Source organism: Phaethon aethereus (assembly GCF_964289735.1).
Source record: "Phaethon aethereus genome assembly, chromosome: 5".
NCBI lineage: Eukaryota > Metazoa > Chordata > Aves > Phaethontiformes > Phaethontidae > Phaethon > Phaethon aethereus.
This window is the reverse complement of record NC_138579.1, coordinates 17,931,003-17,955,424: the sequence shown is the minus strand read 5'-3', so window position 1 is coordinate 17,955,424 and position 24,422 is coordinate 17,931,003. Positions and strand designations below refer to the sequence as shown.

General features: G+C 39.9%; 1 protein-coding gene across 1 annotated transcript; it reads right to left on the bottom strand.

The window, feature by feature from the left end:
• Window positions 1-1,670: 1,670 nt before the first annotated feature.
• On the bottom strand, window positions 1,671-24,156 carry LOC309405998 (uncharacterized protein; the record flags this gene model as incomplete). The annotated part of the gene is given in 10 exon segments (XM_082000979.1): window positions 1,671-1,748; window positions 1,750-1,929; window positions 2,915-3,062; window positions 3,729-3,999; window positions 5,502-6,168; window positions 20,879-21,073; window positions 21,747-21,894; window positions 22,661-22,931; window positions 23,416-24,121; window positions 24,124-24,156. Coding segments are annotated over 10 exon segments (2,697 nt in total).
• Window positions 24,157-24,422: the final 266 nt, after the last annotated feature.

The window sequence follows — 24,422 nt, the reverse complement described above, 5'->3', positions numbered from 1 at the left end:
ACTTTATTTACCAGCACAGATGTAAACTCTGGGGGTATAATTAGTCTCAGTGTTTGTTTACCCCTTCCAGGTAGTCATACCATACCCCTTCTGAACTTCTATTTGTTGAAACACGAAGCAATGCCAGTAGCACTTTTTGTGTGTCTAGCCAACTAAAATATTCCCCACTTCTGATTTAGCTGCTGCTTCCACATAGGATGCTTGTGGAGAGTTTGTTACCTTAAAGGGGGACTCAAAGAAGCCAACACAATGTGGGTAGATGCCATCAGCTGTGGATGTCATAAAGGAGAGTATGGCAAAAGACTTGACCTTCAAAGGAAGTGCCCAGGCCTGGTGTGAGTGTGACTGACTTCCCCAATGTGTAATATGAAGCTATGCCTTCCTTTTCCTAGAAGCCCCACCAAAGTCACAAGATGTCATTGCTTCAGCCACCACCCACTCAACAGCGTAGTTTGCAGAGAATTCATTAGGATTTATCTGCCAATCCCATTCCCCATCCAGGGAAGGGCAGACCTGGATTTCCATCTTCCAGACAAATATCCTTACCAGCACTCCAGGCCCAAGGCTAGCTAGCTTACCTTTCACAGGTGTCAGCCTGACCATCCTGGAGTTTAGGATGTTGGAGGTATGGGATTGTCTGCCCTCAGGAAAGGGAGGGGTCTGACTATGAGTATTCCTGAGTATCCTGTACCCCAGGCAAATGCTCTAACTGCACAGACTGGTGTGGGCAGGTATCAGTTGCCTTGGAGAGGTTGGACTCTACGGAGGAGCTTTACTTATGTATCAATTGCTCTATTATCAAATTGACCTCATGACCCTATCGAGTCAAACTTCTGATTTGAAAAATTAAACTCCTGATCTCCTAACCTGGTATATTTAAAGAAATTGAATGAGGTTCAACACACTGAGAAAGGTCTGGGTTTTTTTCACATAAGTCTATGCTGTTGTACCCCTGAGCAGTGTTAAACACATTTATCACTGGTAAATATCTGCTGTTGATCCCACAGGCTGGAACAGGGAGGGAGTCAGGCTGACACCCCACCAGACTGGCTTTGTTTCTGTTGGCACGCATCCCTTTCCTTGGTGCTCCAGATCCTCCCAAGAGCCAAGCCTTGACTCTGGATTTTGACACTGCCCTGGTTCCATAAGGCTGCATTAGGAGGGAGGTGTCAAACAGGCACAGACATCCTGAGAGACATGAGCAACCATTTTCTCATGGAAATACAACATGACCTTTCTCCATTAATGACATCCATGTGGAAGAGGTGAATTAAGATATCCCTGAGTGGACTGTATTTGTATTTTAAATTTCCACATGTCAGCCCATCCCCACCAGAACCTGGTGATATCTGTCAGCAGCCGGAGCAAACCTCAGCATTTTCTTTCCTTCCTACCCACAAGTCAGGAGTAGCCTCTTTATTCAATCTTTATCTACTTAAAATGTTTTAAACTAATTCTCTCACCTGGATACTTACCTTGTGTTTCAAAGATGGCATACACTGGTCATTAAAAGGCTGGTTTATAAAATTCTTCATAATTCACTAATAGATGTATCACAGTGGTTACTTTCTACTGGAGGAGGAAGCAAGAAGAGTGTTTTTAAGCATGACTGTACTTTTGCTTCATATCTTTGGAAAAAGAAAATTGTTAGTAACTGTTTTGATATAATTTTAATCATGTTGAACTATGACTGAATGAAGAATGCAATTCAAATCAATAAGACCAGCCACTGACCAGTCATTTTTCAGTAGGGTTCACAATTTTTGCCATGAAGAGGATGCTCTGAGTATATTGATCAACAATCAACAGCAAGAATGGACGGTTGAATTTAACAACAGGAGGAACAGAATGAGGAAGAAAATCTGTGCCAGTGACTGCTGCAGCCTCTGTACCATTCTCATGAACCTCCAGCAGGGCCTTGTGAGCAGCCTACAATGAAATACAGCAAGAATTAATGTATGTGGAGGATGGGGGTGTGAAATGATTAAAACTAGCACTAAGTTAATTCAGCTACTGCCTTTCACAAAAATTGCTGGTAGGCCAGGAACTAGGAAGAAGACACTATATCTCGTGGTGGGTTTTTTAGCAATGTTGTCTCAATAAGCAAGTATTCTCACATTCAGTATTCCTCACCACAAGTGTATCCAACACAGACTTTAGGGACTGCACACCTTGTGGAATTAATTGAAAGTAGAATATTCAAGCAAATTCACAAGGAATGACAATTTCAGAGGGAAATGAAGCTGGGCTCCAGAATTGCTCTGTATGTATTCCTAACAGCACATGCATTACAGTTTAGCCAGTAGAAATTCAACTTTCATACCAAATTTTTTGTTAAATTATTGCTAGGCATTTTTAATCTTTTTTTTTTACTAGTCCCAAAATGTTAGAACATTGTAATTGCTGCTTTCAGAATGGCTGTAGGAATGCTAGCCTTTCTCTTCACTTTTTCTGGTTTTTCACACATTATTTTCGGCAAATTGGATGTTTTCCGCAAGTCTGGTCCATCTTATATGATTAGCACTCATCAGGGCCTTCAACGGCAGCAGAAGTTTTAAAATCCTTTAAATTATGGAATGCACATGTTAGAAAAAGGCCACTTTTTCTGCTAGATATGCTGATGCAAGACATCCCTAACACAGATATCCAGGGGCACTTCTTTCACATGCAGAAACTGGGCTATGTTTAGTTTCTGGGACAAATGCTACACCTTTGCCTGTCAGATGGAAGACAGTACCCTTATCTCCATATCTTGGAGAAGTCTGAGAGAGTTTAAGGTTACTTTATCAGCTAAATGTTCTAGTTCAGATTATCAGCCAGCCCTAGCAATGAGTAAAATTTCACAACTTATCTTAGGGCAAGACAACTGGGTATTGAGGACTCCACAGACCATTGTTTCTGCTGACAAACTTACTTTTGAAACCTTCACATCAGGCTTTCCCGTGATTCCAGACAGATCAGCCCGGTCAGAAAACACATCAGTTACACCCAGATTCATGAACAACTTCTTTAAGTCATAGGTGCTCGAAATCGACAGTTTTGGAATATACAGTTCTATCCTCCTGTTAATTCAAAAGAAAATGATGGTAGTTATAGCAATAAAAGTATGCCTTGGACTGAAGACTCCCAACTTGCTGGTGGTTCTTCTAAGCTAAAATGTTAGTCTTTTCATCTGAAAAAGATGGCAACAAAAAGAAGATGGGAAGATGATGGTCTGGAGGTTGGGAAAGTATGGCAGGAAAAAGACATCAGCTGGGCTTTCTTGTACGATTCTGCAACACAGTGACTTGATGGGACAGCAAGCAGCAGTGTTGCCATCATTTTTGGGACTAAATTTGCATTATCTTTCTAGCCTTGAAGGTTCTTTTGGAATTCACACCCCATTCCTTCTGAGGGATCTGATCGTTATGTCGTAGTATTACCACTCTTAACATGCTGTGCTCGAGACAAGGGAAATGGAGACACTTAACATCAACTAGAAAATGTATGGGGAAAAAAAATTAAATTTCCCAGCCTACAGATCTCTTCCCTTATCACAAGTCAATGCTGATTCCAATTTTTGCTGAAAATATCAAATCATCAGATCATTTGGTCTGTCCCTTTATACATATTCCATTGCTTAAAACTCCAGTCAACAGCAAAGGCTAGTAACTGTAAAAGCTGATCATAGTATTCAGATTTTGGATTCTGACTACCTTGAATCATCAAATCAAAATTCTATTATTTACCGTCTTTGAAGTGATTTTTCCCATCTAGATACAATGTCTTTTGTCAGGGCGTCTTCCAACTGTTTCATTTTTCTTTCGTTGGGCAGGATAAACAATGCTGCAACATCTCCCTTGTAAGGAATCTGCACCACCTTGCAAGACAGCTTCCTGTCAGAGTATGTTTTATAAAATCCATCTCGAGTCATCATCTTCACTTCAACTGAGGTCTTCATATTCACATGGAAATAATCTTTGTGAGTCCCCTTAATATTGAAAGGATTTTCCCAGTAGGCTTAAAACCAAAAGAGAAAGAATGCAATCGAATGCTTATTTCAAGGAGGATATATTAATATAGTCCAGACTAATGTACCAGATAAACTCATATCTGAAGAATTACACTCATACTTGAAGATCAAAGGTATTCCAAGTTTATTAAAGATTTTGTTCCCCATCATATTTGCTCTGCCGTGTTCAGTAACAACTAAATATCTGAGATTAAATTCCCTATGGACTTGCAGAACAGCTTTCTAAGTCAGATGATAAATTAAATGAAGTAACTTCATCATATTACCTTATGTTTTACTTAAAGAAAATGAAAGCTGATCAGGATCCAACAAGTTACTTTCTGATTTCAGAATATTGCTTGTAAAGCAAGTTCCACAGCAAATGTCTGCCTTTTAAAAGGCAGCATGTTAAGCTCCCTCCATGCTTTTTCATATGTTCTTTATCTTGTAGCACTAAGGAAAATCTTACATGCAAGAATAACCTGAACTTTTGGGCCTGATCATAACTGCATTACAGTAAATGGAATAGGGCTTCAAGGGCTTTAATCTTCAAAATTGTTTTCTCTTGATGGTTATTCAACCGAATTTGATATTTTATTTTGTATTAAATCAGGTCATTCACTGAACAAATACACAGGGGTCACAGCTTGCCATTCTGTATGTATGTTCTCTTTTTTTTAATATTAAATAGAAATAAAATAAAATTGAAGAATAAATAATGGAATGTAAACTCAACAGCACTCTGATTACTTTGTCAGTTTGAGCTTTCCTTCCTGTCCCCCCAGTAAAAAAAATATACTCCAGTATCATAAAGAAATGCCTCAGACTAGGACACCTGAGAGTAGGGTACTGAAATTTAATAAAATACTTGAAATAAAATCTGTTTTGCTGAAGGTTCATCTATTTCCAAACATGCTTTTCTGGGGCGGTAAATTCCATGTATGTCCTGCATGCTGCAACAAATACATATAACATCTGAGAGGAAGTTAATCATTGCCAAAGCAGTGCATTCGCAAGTACCTCTTGGGATATGTTTAATGTGATGACAAGCTGTAGAACATTTAGACTCCAACTCCAGAGGTACCTACCCATTTAATAGGCACAGACTGTAAGTAAATTAAAGTTTTTGGCAATTTTTGTTAATCTTCATCTTTGGAATTTATTTTTCTACTTCATAAAGCATGTAAAAATATTGTAATTTTTAAAATAATAAGCAGATAAAGTCTGATAGAAAAATTTACAATTGCATAAATCTGTTGTGTTCTGGCAATTCTCTAAAATGTGAAGATTTCAAATAAATGAACCTTTATGCCTAGAAGCTTAAAATATGCTGGAAAAATTTATATGTGGAAGAGGTTTCAAAGCATAACACCTTTCAGTGTTTGTCATCACAATAGACTAACCTTAACACTGGCCTTTCTTTTAAAAATAATTCAGAAATAAACTGGGGTATTTGTTTTAGTGCAGGTGAAACTGAGGTACTGCAGTAAGTAACACCCAGGTAACTTACCTTTGAAATAAATGTAGTTAACAATTACCATTAGAGTGTTTGGATCAAGGTCTTTAATTATTTCGTTTATGTTCCCATGGGTTTTGTTCCTTATATGATCATTGATCTCTTTTCTAGCTTCAGTGGAATTCTGGAAGTTACTAGAAACAATTTTTCCTTTGTACAGTTTTTTGATGTCCTTCAGAAATGTGTTTAGTGGCTTCAGGTGTTTGTCCATGAACAGGGTGTTCCCCATGCTCAGCTGCACCTGGCTGCCAGCGCGGTTCAGCAAGAGGAGGAGATGACGAAAACCGTTGTGTATCTCCTCCTCCCGGGTGTCGGTGAGGTTAAAGGCCAGCCCTTCCAGCACCTGAGCCTGGCTGGTGGCTCTGGATCCCAGGGCCAGCAGGGCAAAAGCAGTGGAGATGCTGACTGGGGAAAAGAAAATGTTCTTGCCAGGTTCTTGAGTGGTTGCTTGCCTGTAAAACCGGAAGGCAAATTCTGTGTTGCTGGGGACTATCCGTTGGCAGGACTCAAGAGGATCTCCTTCATGGGGATGTTGCTCCTGGGGGTCAGTAGCCTTGTGCTCATCATTGTGGTGGTCAGTCTGGGTCAGGCTGTGGGTGGTGAGGTGAAGCATGGCCATCAGCAAGCACAGTGGGATGGTGGTCTTCATCATCCTTTGCAGCTACTGTGTGGACAAAGAACAAAATGGTCTCGGATGCTGGAGGTCAGCTGTGTCAACGTCTTGTCTTCTATTTCTATCTGCAACTACCTTTAACAGCTATCTGGTAATCACTGTTATGTCCTGACCTGCTCCTTTACTATGGAAGTGTTTTTTAAATCATTGTGCTTCTGAATTTATCTGTAATTGCTATCCATTGCTGCCTACTTCAGTTTTGCTTTACTCCAGCTACAAAAGATCCTTGTTACTGGAGAAAGAAACGTGGAGAAAACATGTGAGTATTAAAGAAAAATAAGTCAGTGGGAGAGAACAAGTGAAAAAGTGCTCTTTTTTTTGTCATCTTTGTGTAAATCTGTTTTATGGAGATGCAGCACATCAGCAGTAATTCTTAATTCTTTTGTATTTATCTCTAAGAACTCTCAGGATTATTATGCTATTAGTGATTGAATGAGGCTTACGTCAAATGACAGTGCTATGTCAATGGAAAACAATACAAGACTACAGCACTCAGAAGTGGTATTCTTTCTCTCATTCCTGACTCACTTTAACATACAAAATGACTAATCGCAAGAGAGCTGGTAAAATTTTTCTGCTTCAATACCTGATTAGATCAGAATATGTTGCTTTATTTTAAACAACCACTCATGTGACGCATGTCTTCCAGACAGATTCCTCTCTCTCTGTGTACTCCCCCATCCCAGTCATGGGAGGGTGAGGTCACTGGTGTGGGCTTGACCTCTCCTGTCTTTCCAAACTTTGTATTCTTTCGTAAGGCAAATAGACCCATGGCCAGAGTAGTGCTCAGCAATGAGCTTGGATCATTTGTCCATTTCTAACTGTGGCCAATTATTTTGTTTGTTTGTTGCTTTTTCTTTTACTGGCTAGACCAAGAACTTGTGGGGATGACTTGTAGTGTCTTGGATGTTCAACCTGTCAGAAAACAGGTAAAAAGTATTCCAATCAAAAATTCTATTAATGACTAGAAAAGCAACTCCAAATAGCATTCACCTAATGTCCTACTTGAAGTGGAACAGCTTCAGGGAAGAAGGTCACATGAGTTATCTGCTCACCCCTCAGTCAATGGCCAAGGCACGCAGAGACATGGGTTCAGCAGAACAGATAAGATGTTTATTGGGATTTCCCCCACCCTGTGTCAGCACTCTGACCACCAAGATTTAGGTGAAAAGGAGGCAGCTTGTCCTTCTGCAGCTTTGCTCTGTGAGGTCGAAGTAAATTAGGACTTACAGGGTAGGCTGGCATAGCAAAATCAATTTGTGAATCCTCTCTGGACCATGTTGTTGTAAATAAGACAGCTCATTCACCTTAGTTTCGGTTATCTGGTTATAAGCTTTAGGGAACATGACTAATGATAAAAAATAAGATTGACAGTTGGGAAGTCAGAATACTTCCCCCTTGTTAATGAATGAGATTTGTTCTAGATATGAAAGATATTTGGGATAAATATTCAGAGCAGAGTTATACACTGTGGAGCTGCTATAATGTATCCCCACCATTTGCTATTTGATATTTCTTGAAATTAAGTTCTGTCATTTGAGTGCTTAGAAACCAGGTTTCACCCTTGAAAGCGGATGTGCTTCATGACTCACTAGCTAAATGCCATGCAGCTGCATCAAAATCATTAAGGTAAAGATAAAGGGGTACTTACATTACATTCAGAAGGCTCTTTCTCTTGTACAGGTTGTGCTGTTTCTTGCTGCTCCTACTGCTGTTTTCCTCTGTTAAACATTACATGGCTTCAAATACGTATTACCTAGAAGGACAAAGCTGAATGCTGATGAAGCTAGTTTTCTTGGACATTGTGTGTATGTGTCCACATCTCTCCACACCAAACAGAGAACAAAGACCATGGAGCCCAGCGGGTCAGTAGAGTGTTGCATCCCAAAGGGTATGCAACTGCTAAGCAAATATTTATTGGAAATGAGATTTTTTTGTGCCAAGGGCAGCTACTTTGCCCTATATACTACCTGAGATGAAGTTAACTGGTCATCTGGAGACACACAGTTTTACACTAACCTATGAAGGCCAGGATCAAGGTGAGGGAGCTGCAGGGAGCAGCACTTGTCCCCAGCCATGCTGCCCAGCCTACTGAATTCCACTTAAGTGACATCATCTCTTATTTCTACACAACAGAGACCCCACTGGTCACTATTCAGAAGCCAATGAGTCCTCTGGGCCTCATTAATAAAGAGGGTACCTCATTCATTTGTGTATGAATGGTGAATTTTAACTGAAAATTGAATGTTATCTTGCAAATTTTCAGACACAGTGTCTCCTCACAACCTAATAATTATCTCTGTATCTCTGTCAAGGAGCACCTAATATATCAAGATCTGAAGAGTGCTTAATGTAGACTTTAGTGCTGAAAAAAGCTGTATAAAATGTGTGCCATCACTGCAAGTGCCCGAACACAACACTGAACAAATGCAACTCTTGTAACATACATAAACAGTAAACCAAGGCACAGCCCCAAATCTCTCAAAGAATAGCAAGTAACAGAAGAGAGCAACCCAGTAACATTAATCAGTAACAAATCAAGGCAGTCTCAAACAATAAGTCTCAACCTTCTTGTAAATATGTATTTCAATTTTCTGGGATGCTTCCAAAGGAAGGTAAATGCTGTGAAGCTGGCTGACCAGCATTCAGAGCCAGGTGAGCTGTTTAGATGCGTGGTTTGGACAGCCAGCCAGGAGAATGCCAGCTCAGTCCCTCTGTGCCTCTGCTGCACTTTGCAGGGCTTGTTACTGTCCACTCAGGGAGGAGTGGCACAATTCCCTGGATCCTGAAGAGCCAAGGAGGTGCGTAGGTAAAACAGTGTAAGCATGGCTGTTCCTAGTCCCCAGCTGTGCTGCCTTCAGAGGTACCTCTTTACCTCCTGGGATCCATGGTCTTGGTCGTGCAGCTAGGTTCCCTGCACAACCTCGGCTCTTTTTTTTCCAGAATACAGCTGAACTCTGCATATTTGTTTTAGATATAGCCAAAGTGTGCTGTTAAGTACTTTGGTTTTGGATTTGTATTTTTTCTCACTAGAGTGCTGTCTCCTGGAGCGCTTGTGTAGGTCAGGTAAGGTTTAATTCTCTTTTGCCAGCCACAAAACCACTGCATTTGAATTAAATAAATGTATAAACTAGAATGTTTGATTGCACAAATGCAGTCTTTCAGGAAAAAAAAAAAGCAAAATGCTCACAGTGCTCCAAGACAGGCTGTTAACTGTTCTGAGCTGCTCCTTTAGACATACAGCTGAGCAGCATGAAGCGTTTACACTTCTGTTAAACATTACATGGATCAAAACAAAATTATCTAAGGATGCAAATAAATGCTGATGAAACTATTTTTCATCCACATGTAGCCATGCAGAGCAGGCAGAAGTCAGTGATCGCAGGGCCAGCTGGCTTTAATGTTTGCTGTCCCCAGACATGCATAATTGCCATAGGCGAACACGCTTTGGGGAGAAGAGGTTCATGGCCATGAGCAGCTGTTCTACCAGATATATCCTAGCTTACGGCCAGCTAATGCCACAAGTGCTAAAACATGTCCTGAGATGTGTTATGGCCTGCCTTGGGGCTTTAGTTTCCTGACCATGCAGCTTGGACACCTGCTACAACATGCTAAACCAAGCTAACTTTCTGTTCTATGAAAAGCAGAGCAGAAGGAATAATTAACATGCAACTCATTTTTCCCACCAAAGTGAACTTAGCATCACTTCAGAAACAGTCCCACGTTCAGAAGCTTTTTCTGAGTTGGTTTAGTCACATCAGAAAAGGAAGCCTGGGCAGTGGAGTCCACTGTGCAGCTGCATCGCCAGCTGAAGAGGAAGGTAGCGGGAGAGACTCAATGCTGTAAAGAAGAGTGTATGCAAAGGTTGAGGGTAATTCTGCATTCCCTGCATGACTCTAAGGTGAACCAAAGCATGCTTCAGTACAGTGAGAAATGTGTGGCTGAGACACAAATACAAATGCTTTTGCTGTTCAGACATTCATCTATTATTCTTGTTGAAAGTCAATATACATTGATTTTGAAATTCTTTCAAAATCTGCCTCTCTTTGCTTCATTTACCAGTGTTCTCATGAAGTGGTGGCTTGAAGAAGAGGTCCACTGTCCTACCAGGGAGGTCAACAGAGGTTCTGCTAGCCAACAACTGGTCCACCACAACGCTTGCTTCTGGAGAGAGCAACCTGCAAAATGTGCCTACGCTGCCACTTTGATTTTCACCTTAGTCCGTTCCTGACCGTGTGACTGCACTCATACTGTTTTACTCCAAGTGTCTCTGGTATGAGCTGCCTAGCTTCTTTCATCAGCAAATGCTCAGCAAGTCTTGATACCTCAGGCAGCTGTAACCGTGCCCTGCTGAATGCAATGCCTGCCAGCATTACTCTATATAAACATTTTATCAGGCTGTTACATAAGTCTCCTGTTATTTTGGGCACTCTGAAAGAAAAGAGAAGCAAAACAAAAAATGGCAATGACTCAAGGCAGTAGAATGTCAGCCTTGGCCAAGGGAAGGCTCAGACCAAGTGCTTGCAGAGCAGACACAGCCACCACACTCCAGAATATCTATAGCATCCACATTATATATCACATATCTGGTATTGACATGAACCATTCTCTATCAGCTAGCCCAAGGCTGTCTTCATGTCCTGTCCAACAAAGACAGTATATGCAGTGCCAGAACTCAGCATTGCTTACCCTAGCACCAACCTCTAGCTGAAAGGATGCAGTCATTGTAGGGGAGCAAGAGGGGACTCTCGAGCAGTAGTAAGTGTTAGGTTGAAGAACCTACCTAGAGTATGTCTTGGAGACATACATGGTTGCAGTCAGACTTTCCCATGAATTTCTATTCTTACAACAGGACTAAAAGGTCTGCCTGCCCCTGGCCTTCAAGTTGGTGGGGAAGGAAAATAAGCCACACTCAGCCTGGTGATGGTTCATATAAGAAGCTTCGCTGCATTTCTTTTTCCAAAAATATTTGTCTTGGCTCTGTTGTCCCATTTGACTGATCCTGCATGCTCATTTATACTGTAGATGAAGATTAATGAGACCTATAAGTTGGGAGCTTGTTACTCTAATGAGTCTTTAATATAATAATTTGCATAATCTGAGAGGTAAAAATATCAATTTCAAACAATGACTATGGAAGTTACAGATGATGAATGGTATTGTTAAATTATCCAGAAGGAACACAAATCTTTCATTCTCATTGAATCTAGATAGAACTGGGATTTACATGTTCAGTTCCTGACTGCCATTAAAATCATTACTTTAGGATAATAAATTTAATATTTCATAGTTCTAAAATTTATTCAAAATTTTCTTTAGTTTTCTTTTAATAGTTCCCTATGTAAAAAGCATTCCCAATTAGAGAAGCACAGTGAGAAACACAACTCAGTCATAAAGAGATGTGCAAAATGGTTGTGTTTCCATTTTCATATTGCAAAGCCTTGAAGATAATTTCATCTCTAAAACCTCAGTAAAAAAAAGATATGATCACATTTTATTTCATTTATTAAACCCTCAAAATTTTCCTGTCCATGTATAGTATTTATTGATTCAGACAAAAACTGTAGAATTTATGTATTTTATAGTTTTCTGTGTCATGTGGAAAGCAAACTTCTTACACTGGAATGGCTGGAAACAGATTTTCTAAATCTATGTTTATGAACCTAAACAAAAATATCTTAATAATCATCTGTACTTCATGCTTACATTTGGCAGATGGTTGAAAGAAATGTTAAGGTGCTTGATGTTTCCTGGCCAATGTCATGTTTTTTTCCAGGAGCCCTGCTGTGACTTAAAGAGTGTAATATTAAGACTCCAACTTTGAAAACTCTAGTTATTGTAGAGGAAAGTTTGTCCATGGAAAACTCTTACTGGTCCTAAGGAGCTGTTATTTAACCTTTTTTTTCTGAGTAGTAATGGTTGGCTTAAAAGAGACTTTTTAAAAACAGCAGCCTAAAATCTTACATCAGACATGCAAACACAGGTTCTGGATGCACTAAAATGTCTCTCATTGGCTTGCTTCATTTTCCCCTTCAGCACATTTGCTAAAGAAACACAATTTTGCTCTTAGCTCTAATATAAACACCGTTCGTGTGCAAGGCTGTTCTGATCTGATGTATTGTGTTTATACTTTCGTGGGAGAAAACCATGTTGATTTTTGTAATTGATATTAAAGAAAACTCTAGCCTCATGTTTTTTTCTTGGTTAGGGCTGTAAGAATTGAACAGTTACACAGTGGCTGTTCAATGAGCCGTGCCTAACAAAGTAATAAGGTTTAATTAGCCCAGCCTAATCTGACATCTTGCTGCTGGCACACTATCTGTTAGTACAGCTGGCTAGTGGTGTATGTATGCATATGAAATAAAAATCACTTTGTACATCACTAGTGTTGCCCAATGTTTTCTTGCAGCAACCTTAGAATCAATCAATACGGCAGAGAAATATTAAAACTTGGGGATCATAATCAGACATTAAAACATTAGATTTCTGAAACTGTCCATCTGTACAACATATTTACCTTTTAATGAAAACATAGTTAACAAGTGTGCCAGTGTGTTTTCCCCACAGGTTTTTGCCCCTGTACAACAGAATCTTGGAATCAAAATCTGGATTGGAAGGAACCTCCCAGAGGTCATCTAATCCAACCCTTTCTCAAAACATACCTACTTAGATCAGACTCCTCAGGGACATGCCTTCAAGGATGAGGATTTCACAACCTCTCTGGATAACCTCTTCCAGTATTTAACTAGTGCATGGTAAAAATATGTTCCTAATTAGAATTTTCTACATTCAAACTATTCATTGATTTTCTCTTCAGTTTCTGCCAGCTTCAACATCATGTGTCTCTTTCTTTGCCATCATCCAGAAACTTCCGGGCTGTCATTTACAGACCAGGCATTGCACTTGCTCAGCTGGACCTTTCTTAGCAGTAGTTGAAAGAAAACCTCCATGAATGTCCTGCTCCTCTGTCTCTGTCAGACAAAGTCTTTGTGTAGCCAGCTCCACATGGATGCTTTTCCCCGCCAGGACAGCATTGCAAAGGCAGTTAGAAAGGCTCAAAGGAGAGAACAAAATGTTCTTGTCACCTTCCTCTGCCATGATCTTCTTGTAAAACCTAAATGTGAAGTCAGCATTGCTGGTGGCTGCTTTGAGATGAGCCAAGTTTCAACTACATTGCTGCTTTTCAGGACATGTTTAGGTAATTTACAGCTCTCAAGCTGTACTATTCACTGGGGTGACCAGTTAGTATTTGATAGTGAAATCTAATCACACAGTGGACTTGTTTGCTAGCTGTCATTTACAAGATCGTGCAGAGTGGAATTGACATCTGAGTGAGAAATCACCATGAAAATTACACATCTCTCCACAGAATGCCGTCAATATTTGTTACAGAGGTTAATTTTAAGCTAGTTCAGATCTATGACTGAACTCAAAGACCAGCATGCAAACAATGTGAAAAAAAGGTTTTAATTAATGTCTTTGAAGTATTTTCTAAAGAAAGACTGGAACACCCATTAAATCCACAGAGTGCCAAAAATAATTCCTCATTTTTGCCCACAGAAATGAGATACAAGGCTTAGGTCTCAGTGGTTAGGTCAGTGTTGCCAAACTTCATGAATACTGAAGTGTTTAGAGAGGTTGTTTTCCCCTTAAACTTCTCTTGACCTTTCATCACTTTCCCCCACGCAAATTCCACCTCCATCCAAAGCACACATGTCACATCCAACTGGAGCATTTTGGAAAGAAAACAGACCTGGATTTCTTGGGGGATCATGGGAAGAACATTTTGGGGATCAATGTCAGTAAAAAAGAAGCTTGATAAACATAGTCTTTAATGTATAAAAATGGAAAGGTGGGTCATATCAGACCTCTCTGGCTCTTTTATTTTTTCTATGCTGAATTAAATGAAGGTGTATACCTGTGATGCCTTTGTTTGTACAACAAGAGAATTCAAACTATGTGTGTTTACCCCAACTATGTTTTTGTCCTCTTTTTCTTAATTTCTTTTTAGTGCAGAAAGTGAATTATTTCTTCAAGGACCCTCCACATGTTACACTATCCAAAAATTGGCCAAAAAGTGAGTCACCTCAGATTGGAACAGTTCTGAGTTTCATTTATGATTCATAGGACTATATTGCATTAATTGGATGCAAATGGGTCTAAACTAAATGCTGGGTTCAACTCCACTGTACCAGATCTACAAAATCAAAGAGAGAGATGCAACCATCACTTCATCAAGATTGGCAAGTAGTCTTTGAGCAGATACTGAGGTGACAATTGCAGTTAGAACACGTATAAATACATCGCAGAAGAGAAATTTCTTTTGCTGCAGTGCTCTAAACATATCACACTAGTTGGTGCAGGGAGGGCATGACATAATTCCTAAATAAGGAAGAAGGAGCAAGAATTGATCGTGTCACATCAGCTGCCAGCTCCTACACATGAGCTCACCTTGGAGAAAGAAGTTCTGGAAACCTGCCCCAAAGACTCAAGGATATGCAAAAACTAGAGTCAAAAGCTTAAACCCAAACTCTTACATATGCCATACAGTACATAAATAAAACATAATGCAAATGAAAGTGCCACATAAAAACGACACAGGAATGGAAAGTTAATGGAAGGGCAGAATCTTTATTCTGAATGCTTTCAAGTTTTAAAGCTTTAAGAACCTTATGTGGCCAACATGTGAGGGGCAAACCTCAGCCAGCTCCAACTTTGGACTCCAAGCAATGGAGAAGCAACAGTGCAGTTGCATTTGCATGGGTCTGAGGCTGTGCCCTGTAACTAAACTTCTAACTGATGGAGGTGAAAAGTTCAGTGTTAAATCTTCTCCCCTCCAATAATTTTCTTTGATTTCCTTTCCATTGGCATCATTTTCTGGCTTATTTATGCTAAAAGCTTTAACATCTGCTAATTAAGTTCCAGTCAAGCCTTAGAAAGTTGCGAAGTTTACATTCATGGTGGCTTGCCCAGACAGAAGAGCTAATTAGCCCCAGCATACTGCCAGGCTGCAAGAGGGACCTCAGCTTGTGCCTCTGCCTCTCACAGCACAGTGTGGATATCTTGGCCACCTTGACTTCACCTCTCCCTCCCATCTGCTCCCCATGGACTTCTGCCTTTTTTCAGAGGAGAGCAGAGCTCTTCAACACATGACATGTATCTTCACAGAACCTCCAAGAACATTTCTATTTTCTCACCATTTCACAAAAGCAGCTACTTCCCTGGTCTTTGCTTTGCAAAGGAGTGATTCCTTTATCACCACTGTCAAACCCACCCTTCCACACAGGTGAAATAAGAAACTGCACCATAAATAATACAGGTAACCCAGGCTCTAATACAAGTGTTATGTTCACACCACTTGCAAGATGACCCCTTAGACAAACTGTCCTCTTCTGCTCTTTATTCTATTGCTTGCACTCCACACAGCAGAAGGCAACTGGATAAGAAGGTAAAAACAATCCTGGAGGCTGTAAATCAGCTTCTGAGGATGCTCTCTTCCTTTTTCTCTTTTTTTAATTCAGGCATCTAGTGATTTAGGTGCTTTTAAGGTATTGTGATGAAAGTCCAAGATGTATTTTTCAATTATCTCATAACAAACACTTTCAGGTCCATTTAAACTGGAGAAATCTCATAAGAAATGTCAGTCAGCTACCCTGAGGGAATGAGAGGCATGAAGAATGGGATGAAAAGCCAACAGCCTCAGCTAGAGCATGCTTTGCTTATGGAGCCATCCATTTCTGATGGACAGTGTAAAACCTACTTCTTTCCCAGCCCTTTTCCCCAGACTGAAATGGTTTACAACTGAATTTTTTTCTGACTTATGAAATTATTTCTGGTTTACGGCAATCTTAGATTTCTGGATGTTGAAGCAAGTGGCTATTCTGGAAAGGTGAAGTAGGGAGAGATAGTAAGATGTTCTGACAGCTCTGTAACTTCAACCTCTGAGACCATAATCTGGAAGCAGTTCTCAGGAATCAATTTCTGATCCTCAGGAAAAGCATCCTGGGAATCTTCATCTGGAAGAAAGCTGCAGCCAAAGTCTGGAACCAGGTAAACTTCAGCAAAGGAGGGAAGTTTCAAACAAGAAAGTAAAGGAGTGAAAGGCAACAGTACTTCCAGTGATTGACTTGCCTGTGTGCATCAACATCTAATTATCTTAATACTGTACTGTCTTCATATGTATTTTCCTAATAGAAAAAAAAATCATGCTATATGTAAGACAAATATGACTAAACCATGTTGTGTTTGAAGAAGAGAAATACAACTCTTGCCAAGCCTTTACAGGTGTCAAATAACCACAGACCTTCCATTCTTCCCCGCAGATATTTTTTCTCCTGGCCAAATGACAGAGCACAAGCCAGGAATCGAATATATAGCAGAATTAGTGAGTTAACATTATGGGTCTCCATTAAAAAGCCTTGGAAATGTTTGTGTGAAATACATTCATTTGTTTTGGTCTGGCTTTTGCAGTCTCTTAGCAGCCTGTGGTACAATTAAATACACCTCATTCCAGAAAATATTTTCTAGATCTATTACAACAATGAAACTGTTGATGCCTTCAGACCCCCCCATTCTGAGCCCCAACCATACCTTACATAGGTGATTATGCTGCAGGTAGCTCCGTCTGACACATTCCAGGGCTATGCATGTGGTATTTGGTATTTTCTGTGAAGGCTGCAGGAGAGCACTGCCTTGAGCAATACATCTCTCACAAGGGCTTCCTGAACCTAGGCATTAGTGTGATTAGCAGGTGATGGGCACTGGTTATGTGGATCTTGGCCACAGCACCAAGTGCTTCAGCTGCCAAGTTCCTGGTGGCAACAGAAGCCAAGTTTTCAGCACCGAATAATCACCAAGTTCTTTGAGAGCTGAGAAATTCACATGGTATTGCCCAGGAATATCTGTTAATTACTAGCTGTGTGAAAATTACTGGACTCTGAATACATAATGAAATACATGACCTCTGATTTTGAGAAATCAGACACCCCCAAGTATTGGGTCTGTCCCAGGAATGGCACTATTTCCCTGCAGGCATAACTATTTTCCCATTAAGATATGATGTGGGTGGCTGATCAATGATGAGCACCAGGAAAGTCATGCTGCTATTAAGGGGAGACGCTTACCCCACCGTCCCTGAAGTATCATGGGGTCAATCCCCCCCAGAACTTTATAAATCTCGCTAAAGTTTTTCTTTGTCCTTATGCCCTAAGAGTGACATGGAGAAAAAACTGTATCATACAGTGGAAGAATATAATAGGGTATTCAGTATCAAAACAATGCTAACAAGATGTGACTATTTAGCTGTTCTATATTAGAAAACAAATTAAATTGTGATTATTTTCCAAAGGACCTAAATTATGGTATGATTCTATGATATGTCCTGCTTGATGAGGACGCACTGGCGTCAGAACTATGTGCCTCAATTTCGGCAGGAATTTTTCTCATTAAGCAACCTGTGCCTTCTTCCATCGTCAAAATAGGGGTTCTTGTTTGTGCTTATGTTTAACAGAGCATTAATAGGTCTTTCCAACAGAATATGCAATTTGCTTTTCAGCCCATGACCCTTAAAGCTGTTGCTTATGTTAGATGCCTTTAGCTTATTCCTAGCAGATGCTGCACAGCACTGGGAACAATGTCAGACCTGTGCGCTGGTGCTAACCACTGGCTGTTTGAAATATGTTATTTTCCTTGATTTACTTCAGACATATTATTTGCCTCTCTGGCCCCACACCCATACACTTTGCTGCTTTTTGCTTGTTCCTTCTTTTATGATCATTAGCACTACTCAAAATTGCTGCTAGTTTTCTTCCAACATCTTTTGAACTTCATGTAGTTTGTTGGTAAAGGTTAAATCTACAGATTAATTCTGGTTTGTGAGCTCCTTATTTACAGTTTTAGACTTTGTTTCACTTCTGTAGATAACTCTGTCTTCTGTAGATAACAGAAAGCTGCTCAGTGTGTCCTGTTCCAAAGCTTCTGCCGTGCTGACAATTCTTCCTCTATGGCTGTTAATCTAAAGCAGCCTTTACAGAAGACTCCTTTCATCCATACCATCACAGATTTCTCTCAGGGTCCACATAGGCACCGCTGAGGCTGCAGCTCCTGTGGTTGCACGCACGCCAACATCAGATTTGTGTGTAGATTTGTATAACCCAGTGCCGACTGGGTTAGACGATGTCCTTAGCACTTTGTCCCTCTGGTGGTGCATCAGGCCAGCTCCATCCTCCAGCAACGTCACCGCGTTGAAGTGGCACACCACAGTACTGCACACAGCAGCAAAAACTTGACTAGCTAGGAGAAAAGTCCTTCCCCTGTTGCACTGAGGCTTCTTGGCCGTGAAATTTACAGCCAGCAAACAAACCGACCAACAAAAATCCAGGAAAGAAGCAGCAAAAAAACAGCAGATTAAAAGAAGAAACGTTGTCCTGGACAAACCATAACTGCACTGGATTTGTGACAACCTTGAGGCTGACAGTTTTGGGGGGGTTGTGCAAGCCTTCTGTAGTCATTATTTACCACACAAATTTGGTGCCTGTTGCATCTTGCCAGTGAGGGACATTCCCTGATTTTTGTCAAAATAGAAAGAAAACCAAGGCAAGACACATGTATATGGTCCCTACTCCCATTTGAAAATAAGTCCATACCAACAAGAGTTTCTTGACATTTTTTGGTTATCCAGTTCTTAATTCCGCTTGATTTTTCTCCACCCACTTTTAAATAAGTTAAGCAACAAGGTTACCTCTCAAAGTGAGGTCTGATTGGCAAAATGCCATTTAGATTTTTTTTCCTGCTAACAAACAGACACTATTGATCTGAGGTCTGTGAGGAACAGCAAACATAAAGTCTTTCGGTATTTGCATACAGAGTAATTTGTTGTTGCAAAGCTGGACTTTGGCACGCTGTCCTGATTTAGCCCTGAGATTTGCCAAGAACTTTTAAATTATCTTCTGTAGAACCACTTTATCTGTATTACACCAAGACGAAGTCCCTATATGTTTAGAGGTATGAAGCCAACTGTTCGTTACCAAATATTGAACAGACGAAATACAGTTATGAGTAAGAAACTTCTGTCATTGGTTTACACAATTTTTAGGAGGGCTTTGAGAGTGAATGTCAAGTGTTACATGGCTGACAGATAGACATGGAAAGGTTCTTATATTCCTTATTAGTATACTTAGAGCTACAATTCATTAATATTGATTAATTTAATGTCAAAGAAAAAAAGATCCCCAAATCAATAAATATAATAACATTTTAGAAATATTCACCATAATTTTGGGGTTGTATTTTTCACAGACATTTTAAGAGACTAAAGCCTAAAAAGTTGCCATTTATATTTTACTTTTTTTCTACCAGTTTGAGATATTCTATGGCAAAAGATTTAATCAATCTGTAATTTAAGTGCTTTCATTGACTTTCTATATTTTAATAAGACATGTTAAGGATGTCAACTTAAAAAATTGAACAAAAAATAATAAAATAATTCGAATATTTACTTATTTGTGTTTCTTTCCTTTCATACCATACAACTATTTATTGTAGCTGGTATCTTAAAATCCTATCGAGTCACTATAAAACAACACAATAAGTTAGACTCAAGAAACCTTAAGTGAAAAGATACAAATGTTAATTCACAGTATGTTTTTACTCTATAAAAGTAATTCACTGTTAATATTTAGAAAGGTGACTTCTCAAATATTACCTGCATTTTGTATGTGTGTCTATGATAGTTTAAAGCAGGTTAACAGTCCTTAGGAAAGCTCTGCTATTCCTACTGAGGAAATACAAACCTTCTGGTTTTATAATTTTTCACTCCTCCTCTTTTCTACCACAGTCTGACAAATCTAGCTGGAAAGTGTGATAGTGAAAGCAGCATCATAGGAGAAAAGAGAAATGACAGTGACAAAAAGCCCGTAAAAAAGAAACTGATGCTATGTCACGGACTGCTCCACCACACTTCTATCTTAGGTCATTGGCAATAATAGCTATATTAACAAGATAAAACAGAAAGTCTTTTTGCTGGTATGCCTTACTTCCTTAGTAGAATAAACATTATTTGTAAGCAAAAACAACGTTCTTGTCTTCATGAGGAGGGCTTCCACCAAGAAGACAGATGGAGGCAAGCTAAAACAGCTGCACTCATCAACCCTTTACATTGGTGTGACCTCCAGTGTCCCAGTCACTGATCCTGCAGCTGCATGCCATAGCTGGTTCAAACCTAAATAAATTAATGGAAATTCACTCCAATATTAAGGAAATCTGCTTTTAAGACTAGTCATCAAAGGTTAGTGGATTAAACAGACGGGACTTATTCCTCCCACCTCCTGCTCCCTGTTTCCCTTCTCCTGCTCTCCCGTACACACATCCTGAGTGTACAGCAATAGCTACATCATCCAGAGACTTTAAACCACCTCAAATACCCCATGGGAGCACGTCAGGAAGGGCTTTTTACAAGTGACTTGTATTTCGTTAATGCTACAAGTTATATCCGGCTCTAGACTGGAGGGAAATACCACCGACTTCTAGACAAGGAAAAATAGGTTTTGTGGTTTTAGGGATTAATAACGTATATAAGGATAATGGTTGAAAGACGAGCACAAGTACATAGTGGTATGTACACATAAACGTTTTGCTGGATCACAGGAATTTAACCAGCAACGTGAATAAGTGCATGTCCTCTGGTCAATCAGTCATTTTTCAGAGGGTTTACAATTTTCCCCATGAAGAGGATGGTGCGGGTGTATTTATCCAGAATCACCAGGAGAAAGGGCCTGTTGAATCTGACTCGAGGTGGATGAGGAAAATCACCAGATCTCCAGGTAATCTCCTTCACCGTGGCCCCTGCCGCTTCAGTGCCATTCTCATGAACATTTAGCACTGCTCTGTGGATCACCTGCAAGGACACAAAGCAAAACAACCTCCATCTGACAACTGGTAAGAAGAGAGCAGCCTGCCACCCTCCTTGCTCTTGCCAAAGAGAGCTCTGCTTGGGGCAAGACCCAGCAGAACCAGCCTCTGGGAAGGTCATCACCAGCCGCTCCCCTTCCCTCGAACAGAAGACAGCCAAAGAGCACTCAAGATGACTGATGGCAATAAACCCTGGAAGCAAAGAAACCTGGTAATTTAGCCTCGACTTAGTTTTGCCTTTGGCAGCTTCATGTATTATTGTGAATTTACCCTATCATCTAGCCGAAAAAAAAAAAAAACCCACTTTTTGAGAGCACTAGAAGGGCAGGAATAACAGCCTTTTGCTCTCTGTATGTGAAATTAGAGGAAAATTTACCAAAGCTAATGTGCTACCTTTAGACAATTTTGTTAAGTAGCCAAAAGAACATTTAATTATATGCACATCATCTTCCTGATCCTTGAACATGTGTGTATAACCCCTTGCAAGCATGTTTGGCTTCAGGTTTAGGAAAGGTAGGGCTTGCTTTGCCTCCAGACTGACAGCTGTTGATGATTGAGTGATGCTTCAGAGAGACTGGGATAAGCTTTTCATGGGATATTAATGTCAGGTTCCTTCAAACATACAAATCCTGTGGTGGCTGTTTCACATGCTGACTTACTTTTGAAACCATCAGTCCAGGCTCCTCAGTAATCCCTGACAGATCAGCTTGATCAGTGAACAGATCAATCATACCCACTTGTTTGACTAGTCTTTTCACATCATAGGTACCAGAAATAGAAAATTTTGGTATGTGTAGATGTATCTTTCTGTAACAAATAACACAAATAGGTACAAATTTTCATCTAGGTAACACTCCTCAATTGTCATCTAGGTAACACTCCTCAATGGCTTCAGTATCATGACACTTCACATTTATTTGTCTAAATGTTAAAAATCTGCTCTCAGGGTTCAGATAACACTTCTGACCAGGTTAGCTATCTAACGTGGAGGGTTGGAGCAGAATGAGATCATGTTATCCTCTGCCTCCACAGTGGGGTTCAAAGAGTGGGGTGAAAGACACAACTATACCAACTGTATGGCAAACAGAGCTACTACTACTGCCAGGTAGCAGGATTTTTTCAAAAGATCATAGCTAGCTGTCCTAAGGCTGTTTGAAAATACAACAGGTCCTGGGACACGACAGAAATAGCTGCAGTAATGGTGAATGAATAAGATTTCTGCTTTTACATACAATGCCCTCAACATCCTAACACCCAATACCTCACAAATAGCTACTCCATTGTAGTTTCACAATGCCCATATGAAACAAGGGTCTGCTAGCTTCGTCATGGTGCTAAGCAACTTGTGGTTGAGCCAGGAACTTCACCCAAGATGGATCCCAAGTTCAATGCCCTGTTTGTTCCCTACCCACAGCTCTTTTTCATTTTCCAACTAAGAAAAGGGAAATCCAGCACTGGACCATGAAGTGAATAGCGTTCAGTAAAATAACCTGGCCTTTAATGTTTTATCTTGGTGAAATAAATACTACTAATCTATAACATGGTCACCTCTCACCCTAGCAAAAACATTTACCTGTCTTGGAGGAACTTTTCCCATTTAGAAACACTCCTTTTCAAGAGAGCATCTTCCACCTGCTTCATCTTCCCTTCATCAGGCAAAACAAATAATGCTGCAGCATTTCCATTGTAAGGTATCTGAACCAGCCAACAGGACAGCTCTTCATCAAAGTAATTTCTGTAGTAACCCTTTCGATACATCATGTCAACTTTTACAGACGTTTTCTGATCCACAAAAAAATCCTCCTGTTTTGTATATGAAGTACTGAAGGGTTTCTCCCAATGGGCTTATGACAAAAAGAAAAATATTTGTCTTTGTGGAATACAAAGAGGAATGGTCATGATGAATAAAACAGGATATAATCCCACAGCCTTCCTTTGATTAGAACAAATATCTTTTTCAAGTTACTGCACCCTCAGGTGTTACACCACTTTTTTTTTTTTTAAGAGCTTGAAGATAATTAAAGACAGATAATACTGAAAACACCATCATTTACTAGAGCATGAGTCTATCATCACATTAAAGAATTTACCTAACTCAACAAAGTGATTTTTAAAAAAAATCCAGTCTTTCACTCAAACAGGTGAGGACACAAATATTTATACTGTCAACAAATATATGTGGTTTTATAGGAATATGTTCCAGATACTGAACATTGTTTCCTCCATTTAAAATATTTAAACTACAATTTCTTTCTCTTAGGTTTTCATTCCCTGTAATAAGCAGTAAGTATCTAAGTTACAATCTTTGCACCCTTTGATATTTCTTACCTTTAAAGAAGACATAGTTAACAAGAACTATTGCAGTGAAAGGATCAAGGTTTTCCACTAGTTTAACAATTTTCCCATTTGTCTTTTCTTCAATGTGACTGTTGATCTGATTCTCAGCGCCAGAGGAGTTGTTAAAGTCAGTAGAAAAGACTTCAGAGTCATAAAAGCTTTTGACATCATCCAAGAACTTCTGTAGTGGTTTTAGTGTCTCTTCTATAAAAAGGGCATTGCCCAGGCTCAGCTGGAGCTCACTGTCTGAACGGTTCAGCATGTGAAGGAGTTGGCAAAAACCTTCATGTATTTCCTGCTCCTGAGTCTTTTTCAGGTTAAAGGCAAGCCCTTCCAGAATCTGCGTCAACGTTGCTGACTTGGCACCGAGTGCCAGCATTGCAAAGGAAGCAGAGATGCTTATGGGTGAAAAGAAAATATTTTGATCCATTGCTTCAGATGCGACCAGCTTGTAAAATGAAAATGCAAAGTCAGCATTGCTGGGAACTAGTTTGACAAAGGTTTTGTTTTTAACTGGATAAACTCCTTCCCCATGAGAACTGCGTCCTGGATAATGTGTCCCTTTAGGATCATCCTGCTTATTACGGTAATGAGGGTGCTGATGACACTGGGCAACAGTACACAAACCAGCCAGCAATAAACACAAGGGGAAGGTGGGCTTCATTTTCCTTTTAATTGTTTCTGGAAAAGAGATAGACATACAAAACATGGCATGAAAATAAATTTCTTCATGCTGTGTGCTCCAGCCAAGTAAAACAAAGCTGTTAGAACACACCTATTCTCCAAAAACCTACCCTTGGATATTTCATAATCCTGATGCATGCCAGTGATCCCCTGAAAGAATATGCCTCCTGATACACAATTTGTATAACTGAGTACTCTCTCAGAAGAGGTAATTTTGATCATATTAACTTTTAAAAAATAGGGTAGGACTGAAATTTTTAAGATTTGCAAATAACTGGAAGCTTGTGAACTTTTCCTCAGAGTAACTGGTACAA